General features: G+C 40.7%; 1 protein-coding gene across 1 annotated transcript; it reads left to right on the forward strand.

The window, feature by feature from the left end:
* Positions 1-34: 34 nt before the first annotated feature.
* ENKUR (enkurin, TRPC channel interacting protein) lies at positions 35-19933 on the forward strand. Its single transcript, XM_075082639.1, has 5 exons — positions 35-342; positions 6924-7069; positions 10124-10350; positions 12195-12341; positions 17220-19933. Exons 1-5 carry the CDS (start codon positions 266-268, stop codon positions 17391-17393), a joined length of 771 nt encoding a protein of 256 aa, XP_074938740.1. The 5' UTR covers positions 35-265; the 3' UTR covers positions 17394-19933.
* The last annotated feature ends 1762 nt before the right edge of the window (positions 19934-21695 follow it).

Consider the following 21695-nt stretch of genomic DNA (forward strand, 5'->3'; position numbering starts at 1 on the left):
TGCGCCTGCGCTACCTCTCCGGGCCCTCCGCTGGGCGGGGGCGGAGCCCGTGCCGTCCCGCTTCCGCCCCCTCACGGCGCTGTCTCCTAGCAACGGGTTTCCCCGGTAACGGCGGAGACAACAGTGCGGCAGCCCGCGCCTGTCCGGCGGCGGCCTGAGGGGGCGGCGGGCGAGGGGCCGGGGCCGGGGCCGGGGCCGGGGCGCGGCGGAGAGGGAGGAAACGCGAGGTGCCCCCAGCGAGGCGGGCGCTTCCCCCGCCCGGAGGATGGCGGCGCGGTGTGCCCAGGAGAGCATCTATAACCTCCTGCCCCGCCTGGAGGAGAAGCCTGTCAAACCTCCCAGGTACGTGGGGGCGACAGCACTGCTTGCTGACGCGGTGACTGGTTCTGGCAAGGCAATACAACTTACGGGTAACAGCTATTAAAAAAAAAAAATTCAGTTTTTGCTCCTCCTGATGAGTCACCAACACCTGAGGGCTTACAGCCTGCTCCATGAGCTGATGATTCAGTCTGGTATCTTCAGTGCCAACTTGTTCATTGACAAAAGAGTTTACAAAGCGCTCTTTCCATGCAGAGGAATTACCTGACATCTTTGTTGTTCGCACGTATAACAATTTTTCAGTGAGCAGCTGAAAAGTTGGGGATTTTTATAATTTTTTCTCAGTGCCACACTTCCATTCTCCTCACATGTCAGATGTGTCTTCTGACATTGTTTCTTTTGCTTCTCCTCTCACCCCTCACCTTAAAACAATTAAAAATGCCTTTTGCCCCCCCAGGTATTACTTCCTTTGAGAGTTTTTGGAAAGTTTGCAGCTCATATTCAGAAGCTTTTATCAGCGTTGCTACTATGACTCCCATTCACTGGCCCAGCATTACATCATTTCTTTCATCCTATTTCAGTATTTGCATAAAATAGGTTGCATTATATGTAATCTTTTTTTCTTTTTTTCCTTACCTGAAAACATGGTATAGCTTTTTTCATAAACACTTAATTTTTTTCTGTCAAAGGAAAGCATAACTGTTTGGTCAGCTTTTGTCTGACATAAATTAATGTGACCTCTTTCCTAAAGATGGACAGATTTTAAAAGGTACAACAAGGTAGCCTTAGTGTTAGGAGCAGGGAGTTCTGCTCCTTCAGGAAAACATGTGTGACCTCAGTCCTTCAGATAGAGGCAAGATGCTCCCAATCAGCTAATGAGAACATGTTTGCATACTTTCAATTAAAGCAGAAGTTACAGTGCCATATGCAACATGACACCGAAACAGCAGTGTGTGCATGCCGTGTGCATACAGCTTTTCATATTTGAGCCCTTACTGATCTTCACATTAGCCATTTCAGTTAGTGCAAAAACCACCACTGATTACAATACTTCAGGATCGTAGTTTGGATCTGTGTAATATAAGAAATACACAGTTTCCTGTGCTGTTTCAGAGCAGTCATCCCTCTCATCTAATCTCCTACAATAGTCTGTAACAGATGGTTCAACAGGAACATTAAGATAACAATACAGTGGCCAGTGATAAGATAAACTGATGATCAAGGACATTCTGTCCAACTCTTGACTATGTTATGTTTTCTGAAGCATGAAGTTTTACATGCCTCTAAAATGTGTTTCATCCCATAGATGAAGCAGTGAATGTCCTCATCAACACAGGTCTCATCTTTCTTGAAGCCAGCTGAGCTTTTCCTTAGATATCTTTGATTGCTGTGTTACATAAGGCCCTACAACATACTGCAACTGCAGCTTCTGGAACACCAAGATACATTGGCGTTTGCATCTTTCCCAGACTACAGACTTTCAAATACAGAAAATCCAGCAAAGCAGGTTAATGATCACTATTTCCATGTTGATGCACAACAGCTGCATATTTTGGACACATTTTGGAACAAAAAAAACAGCTCTAAAAAAAAAATTTGAAATGGAGTTAGTTAAAAAATAAAGACCAAAGTGTGTAATGCATAACGTCATAAAAATAATAAATTCCTGTTTCTGCCAGACCCCTTGAGGTACACACAGGACTCCTCCATCCTCCCGCATCACCCACGGAGTGCACCCAGGTCCTCGAGCAAATGCAATCCCACGAATGGGTTTGCCTTTGCCTGAGGCAGGAATAACCCAGACTGTTTTCCCCAGCATAGTTTTTACGTGCACTACAGGGACTCTATCCCCTTCCATAGTATGTAAGGGATCTGATTGGGCAGGGCCAGATTGATTGGCAGATCCCCTTGTGTTGACTAACCAGGTGGCTTTTGCTAAATGTGTATCCCAGTGTTTAAATGTTCCACCCCCATTGCTCTCAGCATAGTCTTTAATAGTCCATTGTATCTTTCGATTTTCCCAGAGGCTGGTGCGTGATAGGGGATGTGATACACCCACTCAATACCGTGCTCTTTGGCCCAGGTGTCTATGAGGTTGTTTTGGAAATGAGTCCCATTGTCTGACTCAGTTCTCTCTGGGGTGCCATGTTGCCACAGGACTTGTTTTCCAAGCCCAGGATAGTGTTCCGGGCAGTGGCATGGGGCACAGGATATGTTGCCAGCCAGCCGGTGGTTGCTTCCACCATTGTAAGGACATGGCACTTGCCTTGGCGGGTTTGTGGGAGTGTGATGTAGTCAATCTGCTAAGCCTGACCATATGCATATTTCAGCCATCGTCCCTCATACCAGAGAGGCTTTACACGCTTCACTTGCTTGATTGCAGCACACTTTTCACATTCATGGATAACCTGTGCAATAGCGTCCATGGTCAAGTCCAACCCTCGATCACGAGCCCACCTGTATGTTGCATCTCTCCCTTGATGGCCTGATGCGTCATGGGCCCACTGAGCTAGAAATAATTCACCCCTATGTTGCCAGTCCATAGAATCATAGAATCATAGAATCGTTAAGGTTGGAAAAGACCCTTAAGATCATCGAGTCCAACTGCTAACCTATCACTGCCAAGTCCACCACTAAACCATGTCCTCAAGCACCACATCTACATGTCTTTTAAATACCTCCAGGGATGGAGACTCCACCACCTCCCTGGGCAGCCTGTTCCAATGCCTGACAACCCTTTTGGTGAAGAAGTTTTTCCTAATATCCAACCTAAACTTCTGCTGGCACAGCTTGAGGCCATTTCCTCTCGTCCTATCACTTGTTACTAGGGAGAAGAGACCGACCCCTGCCTCACTACAACCTCCTTTCAGGTAGTTGTAGAGAGCGAGAAGGTCTCCCCTCAGCCTTCTCTTCTCCAGATCCACCTGAGCCACTTCAATCTTAGCAGCCTAATCTATCTGCTGGTTGTTTCGATGTTCTTCAGTGGCCCGGCTCCTGGGGACGTGAACATCCACATGACGTACTTTCACAACCACATTCTCTACCCGGGCAGCAGTATCTTGCCACAATGCAGCAGCCCAGATGGGTTTGCCTCTGCGCTGCCAGTTGTTCTGCTTCCACTGCTGTAACCACCCCCACAGGGCATTTGCCACCATCCAGGAGTCAGTACAGAGATAGAGCACTGGCCACTTTTCCTGTTCAGCAATGTCTAAGGCCAGCCAGATGGCCTTTACCTCTGCAAACTGGCTTGATTCACCTTCTCCTTCAGCAGTTTCTGCGACTTGCCATATAGGACTCCATACAGCAGCCTTCCATCTCCGGTGCTTTCCCACAAGGCGACAGGACCCATCAGTGAACAGGGCATATTGCTTCTCATTTTCTGGCAGTTTGTTATACAGTGGGGCTTCTTCAGCACGTGTCACCTCCTCCTCTGGTGATATTCCAAAGTCTTTGTGTTCTGGCTGGTCCATGATCAATTCCAAGATTCCTGGGTGACTGGGGTTTCCCACTCAAGCCCGCCGGGTGATCAGTGCAACCCATTTACTCCATGTAGCATCAGTTGCATGGTGTGTAAAGGGGACGTTTCCTCTGAACATCCAGCCCAGCACCAGCAGTTGGGGTGCCAGGAGCAGCTGTCCTTCAGTACCAACCACTTCTGAAGCAGCTTGAACCCCTTCATATGCTGCCAATATCTCTTTTTCAGTTGGAGTATAGCAGCCTCGGATCCTCTGTATCCCCGACTCCAAAACCCTAGGGGTCGACCTCAGGTCCCCCCTGGCGCTTTCTGTCAGAGGCTCCAGGTAGGACCATTCTCTCTGGCTGCAGTGTAGAGCACATTTTTTATATCTTGTCCTGCCCGGACTGGCCCAAGAGCTACTGCATGAACTATTTCCTGTTTAATCTGTTCAAAGGCTTGTCATTGCTCAGGGCCCCACTTGAAATCATTCTTCTTCTGGGTCACTTGATAGAGAGGGCTTACAATCAGACTGTAATTTGGAATATGCATTCTCCAAAAACCCACAATGCCCAAAACCACTTGTGTTTCCTTTTTGCTAGTTGTTGGAGACATGGCTGCTATTTTGTTAATCACATCCATTGGGATCTGATGACGACCATCTTGCCATTTTATTCCCAAGAACTGGATCTCTTCTGCAGGTCCCTTTACTTTACTTTGTTTTATGGCAAAACTGGCCTTCAGAAGGATTTGGACTATTTTCTTCCCTTTCTCAAAAACTTCCTCTGCTGTATTGCCCCACACAATGATGTCATCAATGTATTGTAGGTGTTCTGGAGCTTCTCCCTGTTCCAAAGCATTATGGATCAGTCCATGGCAAATGGTAGGCCTGTGTTTCCACCCCTGGGGCAGTCAATTCCAGGTGTACTGGACACCCCTCCAAGTGAAAGCAAACTGTGGCCTGCACTCTGCTGCCAGAGGGATTGAGAAGAATGCATTAGCGATAGCAGTTGTGGCATACCACTTGGCTGCCTTTGACTCCAGTTCCTATTGAAGTTCTGGCATGTCTGGCACAGCAGCACTCAGTGGCAGCGTGACTTCGTTCAGGCCACGATAGTCTACTGTTAGCCTCCACTCTCCATTAGATTTCTGCACTGGCCATATGGGACTGTTAAAGGGTGAGTGGGTCTTACTGGTGACTCCTTGGCTCTCCAGTCAAAGAATGAGCTCATGGATGGGAATCAGGGAGTCTCGGTTGGTGCGATATTGCTGCCAATGCACTGTTGTGGTGGCGATCGGCACCTGTTGTTCTTTGACCTTCAGCAACCCCACAACAGAAGGGTCCTTCGAGAGGCTAGGCAAGGTAGACAGCTGTACAGTGCTTGTCACTTTCCTTGCCTTTATCTTTTTAGATCCAGACGCCTTCTCTTCCCCTTGGGGGTACTGAATAGTGTTAAATAGGGCTTGATAGGCATGGGCCAGGCCCCAGCACATTGCAGTAATTTGTACCCCTCCAGGGCTGCCAGGGTGACAACACACTTCCTCCAAATATTCTACTAATTTTTCAGGATTCTGCACTTGTTCAGGGGTGAAGTCCCACGACACTGGTGGTGCCCACTGCCTTAGGCATTTGCCCATACTATCCCACATACCCTGCCGCGCATAGCTATCGAGCCTTGGGGCAGATCTCTGGATGATATTCTTAAATTGCATATTAACCTTAGACAGAACTGAAACCATCTGCCAGAGCAATACCAACAGATGTATCTTAACTACCCAAGGATGTTCAATATACTGAAAAGTTGTAACGAAGAAGACATTATATAAGATGGTAGCTAAGGTGCCATTCTGTATTTCCTCTATAAAAAGCCTCTCAGAGGAGGAGGTATAATTGCTAATTGTCTCCATGAGGTGGTAGCCGAAGTACAGTAACGGCTTCCATGCAAGACCCAAATAACTCATAACGCTCAGGGCCAGTGTTTTAATAACAAATCTCCTAGGCAAAACAACTCTAACCACTGCAGAGCACAGCAAACTACAAAAACCAACAGCAATTTTTAACATGTACTTTACAATCAGCATGGTATAGACTAGACAAACTAATATTGAGAACAGATGAATCAATGCTGTGACCAGCAACTGTTATTATCTCAAACCCTTCGTGCCCCACGTTGGGCGCCAAAATGGACTGTTGTGGTTCAGCCTCAGTCGGCAACTAAACACCACGCAGCTGCTCACTCACTCCCCCCACCCCGTGGGACGGGGGAGAGAATCAGAAGAGCAAAAGAACTTGTGGGTTGAGATAAGCACAGTTTAATAATTACAATAATAATAATAATAATAATAATGATTACGATACTTATAACAATAATGATAATATAATAAAATGGAAAAGGAAAAAAAAGGAAAAAAACAGAAACACAAACGATACAACCGCTCACCACCCACCGACTGACACTGCCCGTCCCCGAGCCACTATTGCTTCCTCCCTCCCCAACCAGCTCCTCCCAGGTAACATACTGGGCGTGACATTACATGATATGGAATATCCCTTTGGCCAGTTTGAATCCACTCTTTTAGCTGTGCCCCCTCCCCTCCTGGCTTCTTGTGCACCCGGCAGAGCATGGGAAGCTAGAAAAGTCCTTGGCTAGTACAAGCACTACCCAGCAACAACCAAAACATCGGTGTGTTATCAACATTGTTTTCATACTACATACAAAGCACAGCACTGTGCCAGCTGCATGAAGAAAATTAACTCTATCCCCACTAAAACCATGACAGTAAGCAACACTCAAAGCAGTTTATTTCCAAACTTTAAGTTTTATTGAGCTTCAGAATACCTGTTTTCAGTATTTATATGAACAGTGCATACAGGAACCATTTTTCCAAACTGTGATACTACTGACCTTGGAGACACAAGAAGGAAGAAACAAGCTAACTTCAGAATCAGAAGTACAACTTCTCAGTGCAGTGCTGGCCTTACCCTTCGTATGGAGGTTGTATGAATGGTGGCCTTTATTTGGGACAGAGTACAAAGCAAAATACTTAGGCTTTTGGCATGACCTGCTGCGAAACTGTATATTCTTTGAAGAAGTATTTTTAATAATTTTCTGACCTTTAACTTCTTTGTGGCTATTTTTTAATGCCTAAGGTATATATCCACATTTAGACCATCTGTGAAATGTGAAGTAGCCAAAAATAAAGCTCAGTGGAAAACTATGGGACCAGCAAAAGTGGCAGTGCCATCTCCAAAAAACTTTCTGCAGAAACATTCAAAGGAACCCAAGCTACCAGCAAGTAAGTGTAGACATGAAATATATGAAATGTAATGTATTTTTAAATTTTAAAATCAATAATATTCATGTTGAAAATAACAGTTATGGAGAATAACATTTTTTAAAAAATTGAAATAATTTCATATGCTGGGGCAGATTCCATTGTTCATTTTATAGTATATAGCATACCAATATTATTTCTCTATTTTACAAAGTTATTTCTTACTAATTGTGTAAAATACTGAAACAAGTGACAAGGAAATTATATATGTGATTAGAAAACACCATAAGCATTTACTGTCATGTGGTACAAAAGCAGCTGAAATACGAAGAAAAATTATATCTCTTTTGGCTGTAGCTATTCAGATGTTGAAGATGTGTTGATGATATGTTCTATCCTGCTGGTATTTCAGTTTGTAATCATGTAGTTTAGATTTGTACACCATTCTTTTCTGCAACTGATCATTAATATTAAAGTAAATAATATGAATGGGGGTATTAAAAGTGAACTAATTGTTTTCAGTGCTTGAAGAGATATGGGAAAAGTATGTGTACGTTTCTTGCTGTTATAACCAACATACAGCTTTCACTCCTCAGCACTCATTGTCAGCTCTTAATCCCACAGCATTAAACTGGCTGGCAGTGTTCAAAGCACAGAAGTTTTTGGAGAGCTGCATGTCATAGAAATAAGAAAAATTGAATATTTGGTTGCAGAATGCATTCTATCTTTGGGCACAAACCATAATTCTGGGTATCAGGAGTTGACAATTCTAATGTATAGCCTCATGGCTGGTTCTGCAAGGACAGAGTGACGAGCGAGTGCTGCTGGAGTTCTAAGTACATTGCTGTCAGAATTTGTAATTGAGTTCTAAAGTTTCAGCTTGAAATTGTTTTAGCCTGGAAAAATAGAAAAGCTTAACATACAGTATATATTAAAAAAGCTGTCTAAGAGAATGTAGGACTCCAGCACCCAAATTTGCTTGGCACATGCAAATGGCTTTAGCACTGAAAATGCAGGCTCTGGAGGCTTAACACCTCAGGCAACATGGATTATTAGAACCTTAAGGTAAGCTTTGGTCCCCGAGGTCCTGTAGGCATCCTGGGTTGTTTTTGAATAAAGTCTTCACTTTTTCAGGAAATCTGAAGAGCGTTCGGTGTACTGGAATGTACTACCGCATGACATCTGAGCATGAATGCTTCCAAGCTCAAGACCTTGTTAAATTACCACACTAGTGGTTTAGATGGGCATAGGAAAGAAGGTTGATTCACCAATAATTTTAAGCAGTCCGTAAGATCCTTTTTAAGTACTTCTATTACAAAATTAGTGTTATCTACTTCAAATTTGCTATATAGTGAGATACAGCACTCTGACCCATTTTTCTCAGACAAGCAGCTCATAATATTTCTGTTTCAACTTGTTGAGCCAGGGCTTCATAATAGCAATATGTGCTTTGGTGTTTGCATTTGGAGTCAATGTACCAGAGCCTCAGAATGACTATGACACATCATAGCTTCAATCCAGACTAGTAATTTCATTGCCTTGATTAGATCTTAACACATCTTGAGAAGGAACTGTGTCATTAACTCAGAAAGTTCTTGTACCTTTGTTGGATGGAATTTCATCCCGACCTCAGAGAAGTTGCACTGCTTAATTATCTCTTTTACAGCATGGCACTTTCATCACTTGGAATTTAACCATTTATTAGTTGTCTAAATGGGATTATGACATTGTCTTTACGCTACCTGTGCCACCTTCAAAACTGGGTTTGATCTGACTAGTCAAAAAACAGATTGCGAGGACAGAAGAGAAAGATTAAATTTTTTTCCCTAAAGTCTGGGATAGCATCATTTTTTTAGAGTCTGATTACTCATCACTTCCTTAAAAAAGGTGTGTTTCTTAACCTTCAGCTGAATCTTGTTGTATTACTGTATTTATCCAAGCTCAGTTGCTGGCTCCAGAAGAAGCGGGGCCTCCCAAAATAGCAAGTGTGCACCCATGTACTGCAGATAAGGGTGAGCCAGTGCTCACTGAGAAGCTTCAGAGATCTTGTTTCCAAAAGGACATCCTAAGAGAAACAGATATTTAAGTCTGCGTGTCCTACAGTACTAAGTTATAGCAAGCTATCAGGTTGTAAAAACAAAACCCAGGGAAGGACTGGTTTGTGGAGTCAGTATCAGGAAACCAGCTGTTGTAGGAATGAGCTCTGTCACATGTGACATTACAGTAATTTTCTGCCAACAAAGAACATGAACTCAGACAACCTGAATCAAATCATTATCTCTGATAATGATTGTGAGTTAAGAGTTATATCTAGTGGGAAATATGGTGGGAAATTAATTGTCTTTCACCACTCACCTGAAGTCAGACTACTCAGGAGACTACTGACTTTCTGCTGGTGCCTTGGAAAAAATATTACACAAAAAAGGAAGAGTTTCTATATTCTCTGGAGAAAGGATTGTGAGAAGTTGTTTACGAGTGTTAGGGGGCAGCAAGAGCAGGGCTTTTCCCTAAGGGGAGGGGAGGCAGAAATTGAGGGCAACCACAACACAGGCTGGGCAGTGACCTCACGAACAGGGCACAGTCCCACCACACCAGAGGCAGGCCAGAAGAGCGGGTGGTGATGAAAATGTGTCCTATCAGTGGCCTAGTGACCATCAAGAAAGATGGGGTAACAGGCCAAGTCCATTCACTGATTCCACACAGCTCTTCAGGAATAGGACTAGGAGCAGGCATGGCTGAGGCAGCTACAGCTACATCTCTAGTAGAAGTAGTTTTAATTACATTGGAAAGAAGTCTTGTACTACTGCAGTTAGGAGGAAATGAGTGGCATATTATGAAGCAAAGCCATCTAAAACCACATAGTATTTCCTAGGTTATGAAACCTCTGTTATACCAAACAAGCATACTCACTTTCATCATAGTACATTCCCTGTCAATTATTTCATTGTAGATACAGTTGGTTTCTATTTTTATGTAATTTTGTACATAATTTTTCCCTTTTGAAAAATGTAATAACATCAAGTTGCAAAGCTCTTCATGGTTGTTGCTGAGAATGTTTACATGCTCAATTCACAGGAAAAAAAGAACAGGATAGTAAGAAATTGCCTGCATTATCCGTGCCACGGAGGACAGATCACCCAGTTATGGGAATTCAGAGCAAAAAGAATTTTATAAATACAAATGCAGTTGCTGCTATCACAGGATTGCCTAAAAAGCCTCAACCTATTTATGTTGATAGAAGACAGGGAGATAAATATCTGCTTGAAACTTCAGGACTTGTTCCAAAATATATTAAAAAAAAGGTAAGTTTTACTAAATGATAGTGAAAATACTGGTAGCAATGCCTATTTTAGGTTCTCTATGTCATTCTCCTATGAAATGTTTATGATTCTTTTTGAGATGTTTAGATACCACTGCTGTTTGTGGTAGACCTTTGAAATTCATCAGGGAGAAATCACTGGCCCTAGAGCTGTGCCTTGCCTTTGCTCTATATTCACTTGCTTATGCTGTCAGCAAAAAATTGGCAGAATGATGCTGCTAAAGCAACAGCATATGTGTTGCATTGGGAACCCAGGGAGTATCTAATGGGGAGACAAATGGAGTTCTGTGATGAATGAATGCTGGAAAGACAGGCAGGGGAGAAGAGGATGGGGTGCTCTTTGGATGAAGGAACTGTTCAAATATATGGAGCTCTTCTATGGAATTGGCAACAGGCTGTTTGAGCTTGTGGGTCAGGATTACAGGAAGGGCCAGGAAGTGTCAAAAGTACGTTTGTTATGGACCATCCAATCAGGTGAGGAACTGGGTGAAATATCTTTAAGCAACTTGAGGAAATCTTCAGATCACAGTGCACCTTCATACAGAAGGTAACCTCCTTCACCCTCCTTGATATCTGCTGCAAGCACAACACAATGGGATGAAAGCAATCCAAAAGGTTCCTGGAGCACGTCAGCTTCTTAACACAGATGGTGGATGAGCCAACCAGTGGTCATGCTCTTCTGGTTCTGCTACTTACAGATGAGAAAGAACTGCTCAGTGTGATAATCAATAGTCTTGATTGCACAGGCCATGAAGCAGTTCAAGATCCCCTCCTCCTCGGGGCGGCAGGTGGTAGTGTACAGACCCTGTACTTCAGGAGAGTAAACATCCGCTTATTCAGGGAACTAGTCAGTAGGAACCGGTGGGAGGCAGCTCTGAAAAGCAAAGGGGCTTGAGAGAGCTGGCATGCCTTTAAGGACAACCTCCTCCAAGCACAAGAACAGTCCATTCCACTACTCAAGAAAACAAGATGTGTCAGGAGTCTGCCTTATCTAAGCAGGTAACTCATGAGAGAGCATTATGCCAAGAGAGACATGACATATGACATAACTCATGACAGAAAAAATGCAAAAAAAGTGAACCTGCAGCCCTTGCAGTACCTTTGCATGGCTAAACATATATATAACTGATGCTAGTCAGAGTGCTACCCAACACAAAAATATTTGTGAATCATTTAGCCTTTGGTAGAAAGAAGGTAGACTTTGGTACCTTCTGGCAGAGCTAGATAGCCTTCATTTTACAATGGATAAGGCAAAATAGATGTGTTCCCCCAAGTACATCTGGGATATTCAGAAACTATTTTTCTTCCCAGAAACACAGTTCTGCCACATCCAGTATGGGATAGTTTATAATTCCTAACTAGTCCAATTTTCATGTATGTGTTTATACTATTCACTCTCCTGTGGCATGCAATGTTCAGCAAAAATCAGGATACAAAAGGCCTTTCAAATAAAGTATCTAAGGATTGTGTTTCAGAACCTAGAATATGGCACCATATAAAAATGTAAAGTGGCTTGCTGTCATCAACAGGTTTCAAACTCCTCACTCAACCATCAGTTCTTAAAAATAGACATTTTGGTTTCTGGATTCTGTTGACTTCCAAGGTTGCAAAAAGAAATTGAAGGGAATTGTTTATACATTTTGCTCAGGCTAGAAAGACAATCACGTCTGATACTTCTAAGAACACAGAGATTTAGAATTTTGTTGCTCGGTGGCACAAAATTCCATTTCAAGCTGTCTTTGCAAATGTAATATACTATGGATGTCAGGTATGTCTTTGTTTCCGTCTTCAAAGCACATGTAAGAAACTTCTTCCTTACCCTTACAGGATTATGGTGTTACACCAAAATATGTAACACAGAGAAATGAAGAAATGAAGAGAGCTCAGAAAGAATATGAGGCCAGTATCTTGGAGCATCTCAAGAAAAGAGCCATGAAGCAGCTATCTGATGAGGAAAGGACAAATCTTCTGCAGGTGCGTATTTTGGTTTAGTGTAATTAGTAACGTGTACAAAAGATTAATAAGGTAATGTAAGTCAATATAAATAATAAAAGTATATTAGATTCTTTAAGCAAGGCAAATGAATTAGCTACTTTTTCACTAGATGGAGCTGTAGAACAATTGTAAACTGGACTGCAGGGAGCTGGTTTAGCTACAGTTTTAGTCCAGTTTTACAAGTACTTCAATTCTCTTAGATTTCTGTCCCCCTTAATGACTTGGAATTTAAGTGAAACTTCAGAGGAATGCAGAAAGTCACCTATATGGATTTAGTGACAGTTCTGACTCTCCACTTCTGAATCATGGAAAAATAGAAATTATTGTGGGTTCTTTTTTCCTGATGCATAACATTGCCATTTTTATTGGCAGTTTCTATCTGCATGTTGTGACCTCACTGACTAAAGCGTAAGGTCATGCCTTAAAATGTGGCAAAAACAGAAAACAGAATTAAATTGCGATATATTCATGGAACTATGACTGTGAAGATTGTATTTTGTCAAGCTGGTTTGGGTACTGTCTTCCATACAGTTTTTATTGCACAAGATTTTTTAAAAAGAAGTAATACCATAAAAGAAGTAGAGTGGAAAAGAGAAATTTTAAAAGTACATCCAATCCTTGAACTTGAATTTTTCATGACCACATTTTACCCAAATTTCCTATGAAGAAGAGCCTTACATTACTGTGATATGTTTATCAGTCTGTCCCTTAATAACTTGATATTAGCAGCCACCTGAAACTACTTAGCAGATGGATGGACATCTCCAAGATGCTAAATTCCCACAAAAAAAGCCAGCAGAATATCTAGAGAGAGAACACAGTGTCTAAGTCACTTGCAAAGATTAACTGGTTAATCAGCAATATCCAAAATAGCTAGCAGAATGGTGTCTCTTGCTTATGCAGCAAGCAGTAGAAGATAGGAAGGAGTATGGGAGAGAGGGGAGGGTATTCCATTGACAGCAGTATAAAGAACGTAACAGCAGGGGAGAAGATTAAGATATTTTTATGGTGGGAAAAGCATGGGACAAGCTGCTGTTGCAGCAAGTTAACTGTGCAGCAAAAATATATGTGCAAAAAGGCATGAGAGCTGCTCACAGTTCTGCACTTAGATTAAAATTCTGTTGTATATTTTTAAAATACAAGAGTGCACTGAAATATTTCTAACTGAAAAGTTTTTAGATTGTTTTTATTAACTCAATATTTTCTTCTAAATTTTTAAAAAAGTTTGCTTTTTCATGGGCCTGATTACTTATACAGCTATATTATCAGGAGGAATTAGTGTCCCCAGGGTATGTGGCTTCTGCCCAGTGCTCAGCTGTAGACATATGAGAATTCCTGTCTTTTAAAATAACTGACCTTGCAAGGGAACACGTGTACACTATCTGATTTGAAAGAATATGTGGCAATAGATGTCTGAGAACAAAATCCAGCCTCATGAACTTAGAAAAATAAAGGGAAATAATTTGTGCCAACATTTTTTGAACTCTCTCTCCACTATGCATACTTTGGTTGGGATTTTATGAGAATAAAAGAGTATGTTGTTAAATGCAGCACATACTTCTCACTGATCCAGCATGTATTAGAATTCCTTATATAGAGTTAGATACTGAGTTTGTGATCTAGCCCATAGGCTGATACTAGAAAGGAAGCTGATCTACATATGCAAGTCCACTCTTAAAGTACTCTGTGGTTCAACAAAATGCCTCCTTTTTACTTAGATGATTTGGAACAGTCTTTAAGTATGCAAACTAAATGAACTGAAGAACAACGTTATATTTTGCATCTGACTACTCAGTGAATCTATGTTCCTCATCTGTAACAGGTAGCATTAACAGTTTAAAACTGCATGGCTGCTAAAATCCACGTCCACAAAAAGTAATTGTGATTTAAAGTATATAAAGTATCATGGTTTCAACAGAAGGACCTGTTGGAGTGAGTCCAGAGGAGGGCCACGAAGTTGATCTGAGGGCTGGAGCACCTCTCCTATGAAGACAGGCTGCGAGAGTTGGGGTTGTTCGGCCTGGAGAAGAGAAGGCTCTGGGGAGACCTTATAGCAGCCTTCCAGTCCCTGAAGAGGGCCTACAAGAAAGTTGGAGAAGGACATTTTACAAGGGCGTGTAGTGATAGGACAAGGATTAATGGCTTTGAACTGAAAGAGGGTAGATGTAGATTAGATATAAGAAAGAAATTCTTCACTATGAGGGTGGTGAGGCACTGGAACAGGTTGCCCAGAGAAGCTGTGGATGTCCCATCACTGGAAGTGTTCAAGGCCAGGTTGGATGGGGCTTTGAGCAGCCTGGTCCAGTGGAAGGTGTCCCCTGCCCATGGCAGCTGGGTTGGAACTAGATGATCTTCAAGGTCCCTTCCATCCCAAACCATTCTATGATTCTGTGATAATAGTGGCCAGCATATTACATTGCTGTCAGAGGAGCTGTGGGGGAGATTTTACATAGGGAATCGTGATCTGCTTTTTCTCTCTCCACTTTGTAGGGATAAAGAAAATGGTCATGAGTGCATGCTCGAATGTGTTTTAAACCTCACTGTTTTCAATTATTTCCAAACCAGTTTTTACTAATGCACAAAAAGAATTATTTAGAAGAAGCTATGAGTGACTCTTCTATGAAAGTTTTGGAAATACTTTACTTACTTTCCTGACTATATGTTTGTAAACTATACCTTATGCCCGGTAGACTAGGAACTTTATTTAAGTACTTTACAGCCTTGAATTGCACAGACAATCAGCATTACAAGGCAGTAAATAAATAGGCTTGTTGCTCTTAGTTTCACACATTGAGGTAGGGTTTTTAAATTTATGTAGATGTTTGTATATGAAGATTGTTGAAATAACCTTTATGGACAACACTTAGGTGCTCAATATGAATATGCAGAAAGTGCGAATTGCTATGCAATAAATACACTGTTTTGAGTCAGTAAAATATTAGTTCATGTTAAAAAGTATGTTTTCTTTAGTATTAGCAGGGACAGGTAATTTTTTTCTGTTAAATCAATTCCTACAGTGGACAAAATCAAACAAGTTTTTAAGCACAAAGAGTCCTTGAGTTCTGAAATAGAAGCAAGAATCTTCAAAGCTAAATATGTATTAAGAAAAATTCCTCTAAATTTATCTTCAGTATGTTAATCAATTAGCTAATCTGGAGAAGAGGTGCTGAAGTGGAGAAGAAGGACATGAGGTTGGAAACCACAACGTGCCATAAAATCAGTGTGTCAGCTGAATCCGGTTTAAGTTATGGAGGAGAACTGAAAACCTTAGTTCCCAAGAGAGTAATTTCAGATCTTCATTTCTGAAGATACTTTGTGATCTCCTGTAAGGAAACACAACTGAGAGCCAAAAAAGTTTTGGAAAAATGTTTTCTCACTGATAGCCATATGGTATTATTTACTGATTGCTGGTTGAGTTCCTTGTCATAGGTGTGATTATTAAGTTCACCCATATAGTTTTCATTAGGACATTTGATGTGCTGAATAAACTCTACCAAACCCTCATATATGCCTGTATAGGGTGTGCAGATTTTGATTATCCTCTTCAGGAGAAAAAGTAAGAGTAATTGTTGCAGTAATGGTGAGGATATAAAGACAAGTTTTAAATTGTATTTTTCTACCACAGTCTGGTTGCATTCAGCATATATTGGTGGATAACGGATTGTCTCTGATGTTGAATTAACAGGTTTATGAGTACATTTCAGATGATTGCATGGGGTTTTTAGGCTGGGTTTTAGCCTTGGGCTTTTATATATGGAAGATGCAGTTCACTTTACCTAGTAAGGTAATTCTTTGCATAGCAGCATTCAAGAGAGGTAGCAGTTATTGGAATTATTGTTGATAGCATTGGTGACAGCTAGGTTTTTTAGTCCAAATGATAAATAAGTTGCCTATACATGTTATTGTAAATGTAGATTAGGAAGGGAATGCAATTATTTAGAACTTTTTCCAAGTAGTTCATAAAGGTTAAAATATTGTGGGATCATTTTGGTGTCTGTGGTCTGAGCAAAGCCTCAATTAAGGAAAATGAAGCTGGCAGTGTGATGAACTGAACCTGCTGCTGAATTTTGGCTGGAGTTCCAAGTGTTGGTACTCTTGTGATTACTTAAGGTGGGTAACACCACTGTGTGGGACGAGGTGATAGCCGTGGTAGCCAGGTTGCTGTTTATGGGGAAGCGGTGTCTGTAGTACAGTTTGTAAGATATTTCCTGTTGCATTTTGGAGAAAAGGGGGCATTTGAGTGATATGAGTTTTGAGGCAGCTTTTAAGAACCCTAGTAGTTCCTCAGTGAGCATACTAGCATTAGATGCAATGGGGCAAAGTTGCCTACCTGTAGATCATTGAAAGCACAGAAAGTCTCTTATATAAAATAAGGAGGAGCCACTCTTCATTTACCTGGTGCAGTTTTTCCTGAGGATGCTGAGGACTGGAAATGAAGTGTACGGGCTTCCTTGAGCTCCTGATAGGCTAGAGTTGACTGTTAGTAACATTGACATACTTTTTTTCAGTTTAGCATTTTTGTAGCTCATTCTTCATTGACTAGTTTAATTATTGTTTTGTTGCCTCTTAAAGACTAATATTTTCTTTCCAAGGCACCGTTTTTTAAAGACCATCCTTATATTGCATCAGAATGAGTCAAAATTATTTCTGTTGTAACTGCTTTGACTTGTAAGCATTTAATTGATTTGGTCCAATTAAGACAGTTAAACATTATTCATATATTTATCTATTATATTAACATTGCAGTGACACTTATCAAATGCAATATTAACAAAAAACCCTAAGTAGTTTATGTGCATATTATTATTAGTGAAGTAAGTTTTTCTCATATATTTCCTTTTCATGTAATGGTACTAGGGGCTGAAAAAGAACTGGGAGGAAGTGTACCGTGAATTTCAGGGTCTTTCAGTAGAAATGGACACCATACCCAAGAAGATACATAAAGAAAAGCTGGAATCACAGATGAAACAACTGGAGCATGACATAGAAGTAATTGAGAAGCACAAAGTTATCTACATTGCAAATGAGTAAGGACTGTTTTCAGGTATTGCCTCTTTCCTCTATTTCTTTTTCTCTATCCCTGCACCTCCAAGAACCACCCCCCTAAATTCTCAGAAGAAATTGACACCGCCAGCTATTCAGAAGGAAATATTTAACTAATATAAGTCTGTAGCTTCTTAGAAAAGTTGTTACATATAGTTCTCATGTATATTTCAGAAAATGTTTTAAAATAAAATTCTTAATTAGCATATAAAACATGAATTTTATCTATTATTCTTCGTAATTTTTATTAACTACTAAGCTTTCTATAAAAATAATACAAAAAGCATAAAAAATACTGTTTCTTATGTTTAGAGCACTTCCTTCCTTGCATAACCAAAACAAAGTGAAATAATTGGCTGCTGAAGACAGCTTGGTAAATATAACTTCAGGGAGGGATGGCTTCTGGACTAGTTATTAAAGAGCTGTTGTGCTTTACTTAAAAGCTTGAGTGCTTGTATTTCTAAACAGCTTGGCTTCTCCATAACATTTTGTGTACTCATTTTTGTTACTGAAAATAATTTTTGTAGTGGAAGCCCATAATAATATAGACTTCACGCAATACAGATACCACATATAGCTTGCTGTGTGCATTTATGTATAAATAATTCTGTAATAGTACAGTAAATCTACAGCTAAAGTAGAAAAATGTGTTTTAATTGCCATATGTATGTAATTAAAGCAATATACCAGCATGTGAGTCAAGACCTAGGCAGAAATTATATCAGCACACTATACTGCAATTATTTGCATAAAAAGGAAACTTGTTTTTCTTTCCTACTGCTTAACCTTAGCTTCAGAACATGGCTTTTTCTGTATGGTATCAATCATTACCACCAGTAGCTGTTGTGACATCATAGTCAAAAGTAAAGAAGTTAAGTAAAAAATGAAGTAAAAAATTTCAGATGAACCATTAAAAGCCAGATTTTCACGTACATTAAGTTCCTTTCAAAAATTTGTCAGGGAATGGCTTTGAAGACTTCACAGTGATTCTAGGCTGAATTTCTTGTGCATCTTAAACTTGTCTATGACATGCACTAGGAAAGCGTGGGTGAGCAGGAATGTGTATTTTGTTCTTTGTAACTTATTGTCAAGCAATCATGTTTATTTTTGAAAGATGTAAGCTGGAAGAAAGCTGTGGTTTTGTAAAATATGAATTTAATTTACTGTTTACTCAAAAGAATTACTTATACTGTATATTTTAACAAAACCATGCCAATTATAAGCACTTAATAACATGTCACATTATCTCCTAGTGAAGTACAAGATGCCTTTCTTAAGAAATGCAATATAATCAAACATGGCTGTTTCTTGTGGCTTAAAATAAAAAAGTAGATTTGACTCCAAACCAGCATGCATTCCCGCTGCTTCACACTCAGCTTTTAGTGGTGTGCGGACCATTTGGTTGAGTTAGGCTGACAATCTGGAGTTGGTTCTTCCATGTATCATCGGTGCTAACTTCACAGGAATGCAAAGAAGGCGATGGCCTATCCCAAAATTTGGGACAAGCAACTATGCGACACTTTGAAATGTTCACCATTGACCAGTAATAATGACTGGTCATTAGTCATATTAGTATATTATTGGGAAGTTAGGAAGTGGACGGGAAGGGATGCAAAAAGTATTTCTGCTGAGGGAGAGACTAAAGCCAATGCACTTCTGTAGCTGAGTGGGCTGAAACTAGCGTCTTTCAACAGTACTGTGGGGTTTTTCTGGATAAACCTCATGCGGTGCTGTGCAGGTAGCTCTGCTGCCACAGGGGATGTTCCCCTCTTGGTACACATGAATAGCTTGTGCCACCCTAAGGGGAGGTTATAACTCCTTCCAGCTATTTTGATGTGTATTCCATGTGATCTACCAACACTTCTGATTGTGGAAAAAAACATATTATAATGAAAACCATTGAAAATACACACAGAAAGATAACATACTTACCCTTTAACTCTCTCTGGGAAGTTTGACAAAATAAATTTACAGAATCCAGAGCGTGCAATTCTGTATTTATGTGTTCAGGAAATGCCAATAATTGAAGGTGTAATGTTCATGAATAAACGAATATCTACCGTCAGTATAACTAAAGCAAAAAGGTGAGTAAACTCAATAGTTCTGATGGAATTGTTCCTTCATAAATGTTATTAAATATTAACAGGAACAAGTCTCAAATCTTTTTTATTGGGCAGTTTTTCTCCAACCCATATCTTCAGAACAGTAAGTCCTGAATATGATAATCTGTTTCTGGAACTCCCTAGAGTCAAGTCAGGTTGAGACCCAGTGTGCAGACCTGAGAGCAGAACTTTTGCTGGGATATTTTGAAACAAAAGGAAATTATAATGTTCTTTAGTTTCAAAAATGTTTTAAGCTGTCTTCTTGGTTAAAAAAAAAAAAAAACAACAAACCAAAACCAACTACTAATGTATAAAAACATAGCATCTTGGACATTTCTTAACATCTTAATTTCACATAAAGATGTCTCATGTGACTTTGATTTTATTTACAGATTAATTAGTTTTCACCAGCAGGAGCTTCCAACCTCACCCATTTTTACCATGGCATTTTTACTGTGGCACAAGCTGCTGCAAGTTTTACTGGGGTTTTGAAATATATTCTGAGCATTTGCTGAGGGTGCAAGTTGTGTAACTAAGCAAATGTGTTAAGCGTGTAATTCAAAGTTGCTGGTGCCAATGGTGACCTTTCTACTGACTGTGACCAGCTGCATGTGAGTAAAAAAAAGGTAAAAAGCCCTCAGGATTGCTCAAATGCTTTTCTACAAACAATGGTGTTTAGAATGGATGGAAAACTTTTATCTTTCTACACTTGGTCTTTCCAAATCATAATTTCCGGGTGTTTCACCTTCACAGATAGGCCATAGAATTATACCAGCCCTAGCTGGAACAGGGTTCAGTCTTCAGAAATTCAATGCACTTTTGCAAATATAAAAGTGAAATTTCAATAAAATTGTTGATCGTGGGCTATCACTAAAATGCAGCCAAATCACACAAGCTGTGGGACTTAACCTGTAGTGAAGTTTGAACTTCACTCCGCAAAACCAGCCGCCACTATGGGAGTTCTGTCCGCAGGCTGAGAAGTAGCATCAGCGGTTGAAACATCCTCTAAATTCACTAGCCAGTTACTGACAATCAATGAAATAATGAGAGACAAAATCATCAAAATGCTTCTAGTACTTCATAATTATTTTATCAAATGTATTTTTAAATGTTCAGTATTTAATTGGATAGCCACCACAAAACACGTGCTAGACGCGGGATGAGTGCTCTGATGGTCAGTAAGAGTTGTGTTGCCACAAACTGAAAATACTTCCTGTTGGAAGCTGTGCATGCCAAAACCATGTATCTATTTTTTAAAAATAGCAACATGAAATTATGATAAATATCTCACTAGCTGTTCTTCAGAATGAAACTATTTATATCCAGGAAGGAAGGGATCAGCTACGGCATCATCGCAAATGCAGGGAGTTCCTGATTGTATGGCTCCGATAGAGCTGCCTCCAGCGAGTGTCAGGTCTGACAGGAGCATATGGGCTCCATGTGGCTGGTCTCAAAGTGCGGAGGTTTCTTGGGCTCTGCATGCATTCCTGGGGACTAACTCTGGGGCAGAGCCTCAAAATCTGCCTTGCTGAGGGGTAACCTCATTCCCCGCATGAAACAGTAAGGGCAAAAATCTGTGGGAGAAATAATATGGGAGAAATTCCTCACTGATTTCCTTAGCCTCTGTGTGTGGGTTTTATTACAGGAGGGCACGTTCTGGCCCTTTGTATGTTTTTGTGAAAAACTGGCATTTCAAACTGCTGCTGTGATCACTCTGCCACAAAGCTAAAATCTAACCCTTTCACTGGCATACATTTCAGGGAAAACAACATATCTAAACATTTCAGCCCTAACGAAGGCAGACACCTTTCAGATAAGAAAACTTCACATACATGCAGATTAATGGGAGTCCTAGATAAATGCTAGTCCTAGTCAACGCTTTCATCCTCAGCTTTATGATGCTTATAATATTAATAATATAATTACAGGAGAGACAAGAGGTAACACCTATTATTAAGGTTGCCCAACATTTCCCATAGCCAGGGAAGCCAGCTGCTGAGCTCTGCAGCTGATGGGGATCACCCACCCCAGGAACCAGAGGCGTATTGAGCCTGACCAAGCTGAGGAGGACTGGCCATTTTGCCCCATGAGTGGACATCCAAGGTAGTGATGTATACTTGACTGCTGAATGCCTAGATTGTGGGGGTTTTTTTGTTCTGCCTTGATCTTGCTCCAGCTCCTTTTTGTT

This window comes from Phalacrocorax aristotelis, chromosome 2 (assembly GCF_949628215.1).
Source record: "Phalacrocorax aristotelis chromosome 2, bGulAri2.1, whole genome shotgun sequence".
Classification (NCBI taxonomy): domain Eukaryota; kingdom Metazoa; phylum Chordata; class Aves; order Suliformes; family Phalacrocoracidae; genus Phalacrocorax; species Phalacrocorax aristotelis.

Excerpts from the sequence above, each read along its gene's own strand:
- ENKUR (XM_075082639.1), top strand. The coding sequence starts at position 266 with ATGGCGGCGCGGTGTGCCCAGGAGAGCATCTATAACCTCCTGCCCCGC. Across the intron at positions 7,070-10,123 it reads GGAACCCAAGCTACCAGCAA|GAAAAAAAGAACAGGATAGT; the intron begins GTAAGTGTAGAC and ends CTCAATTCACAG. Across the intron at positions 10,351-12,194 it reads CAAAATATATTAAAAAAAAG|GATTATGGTGTTACACCAAA; the intron begins GTAAGTTTTACT and ends TTACCCTTACAG.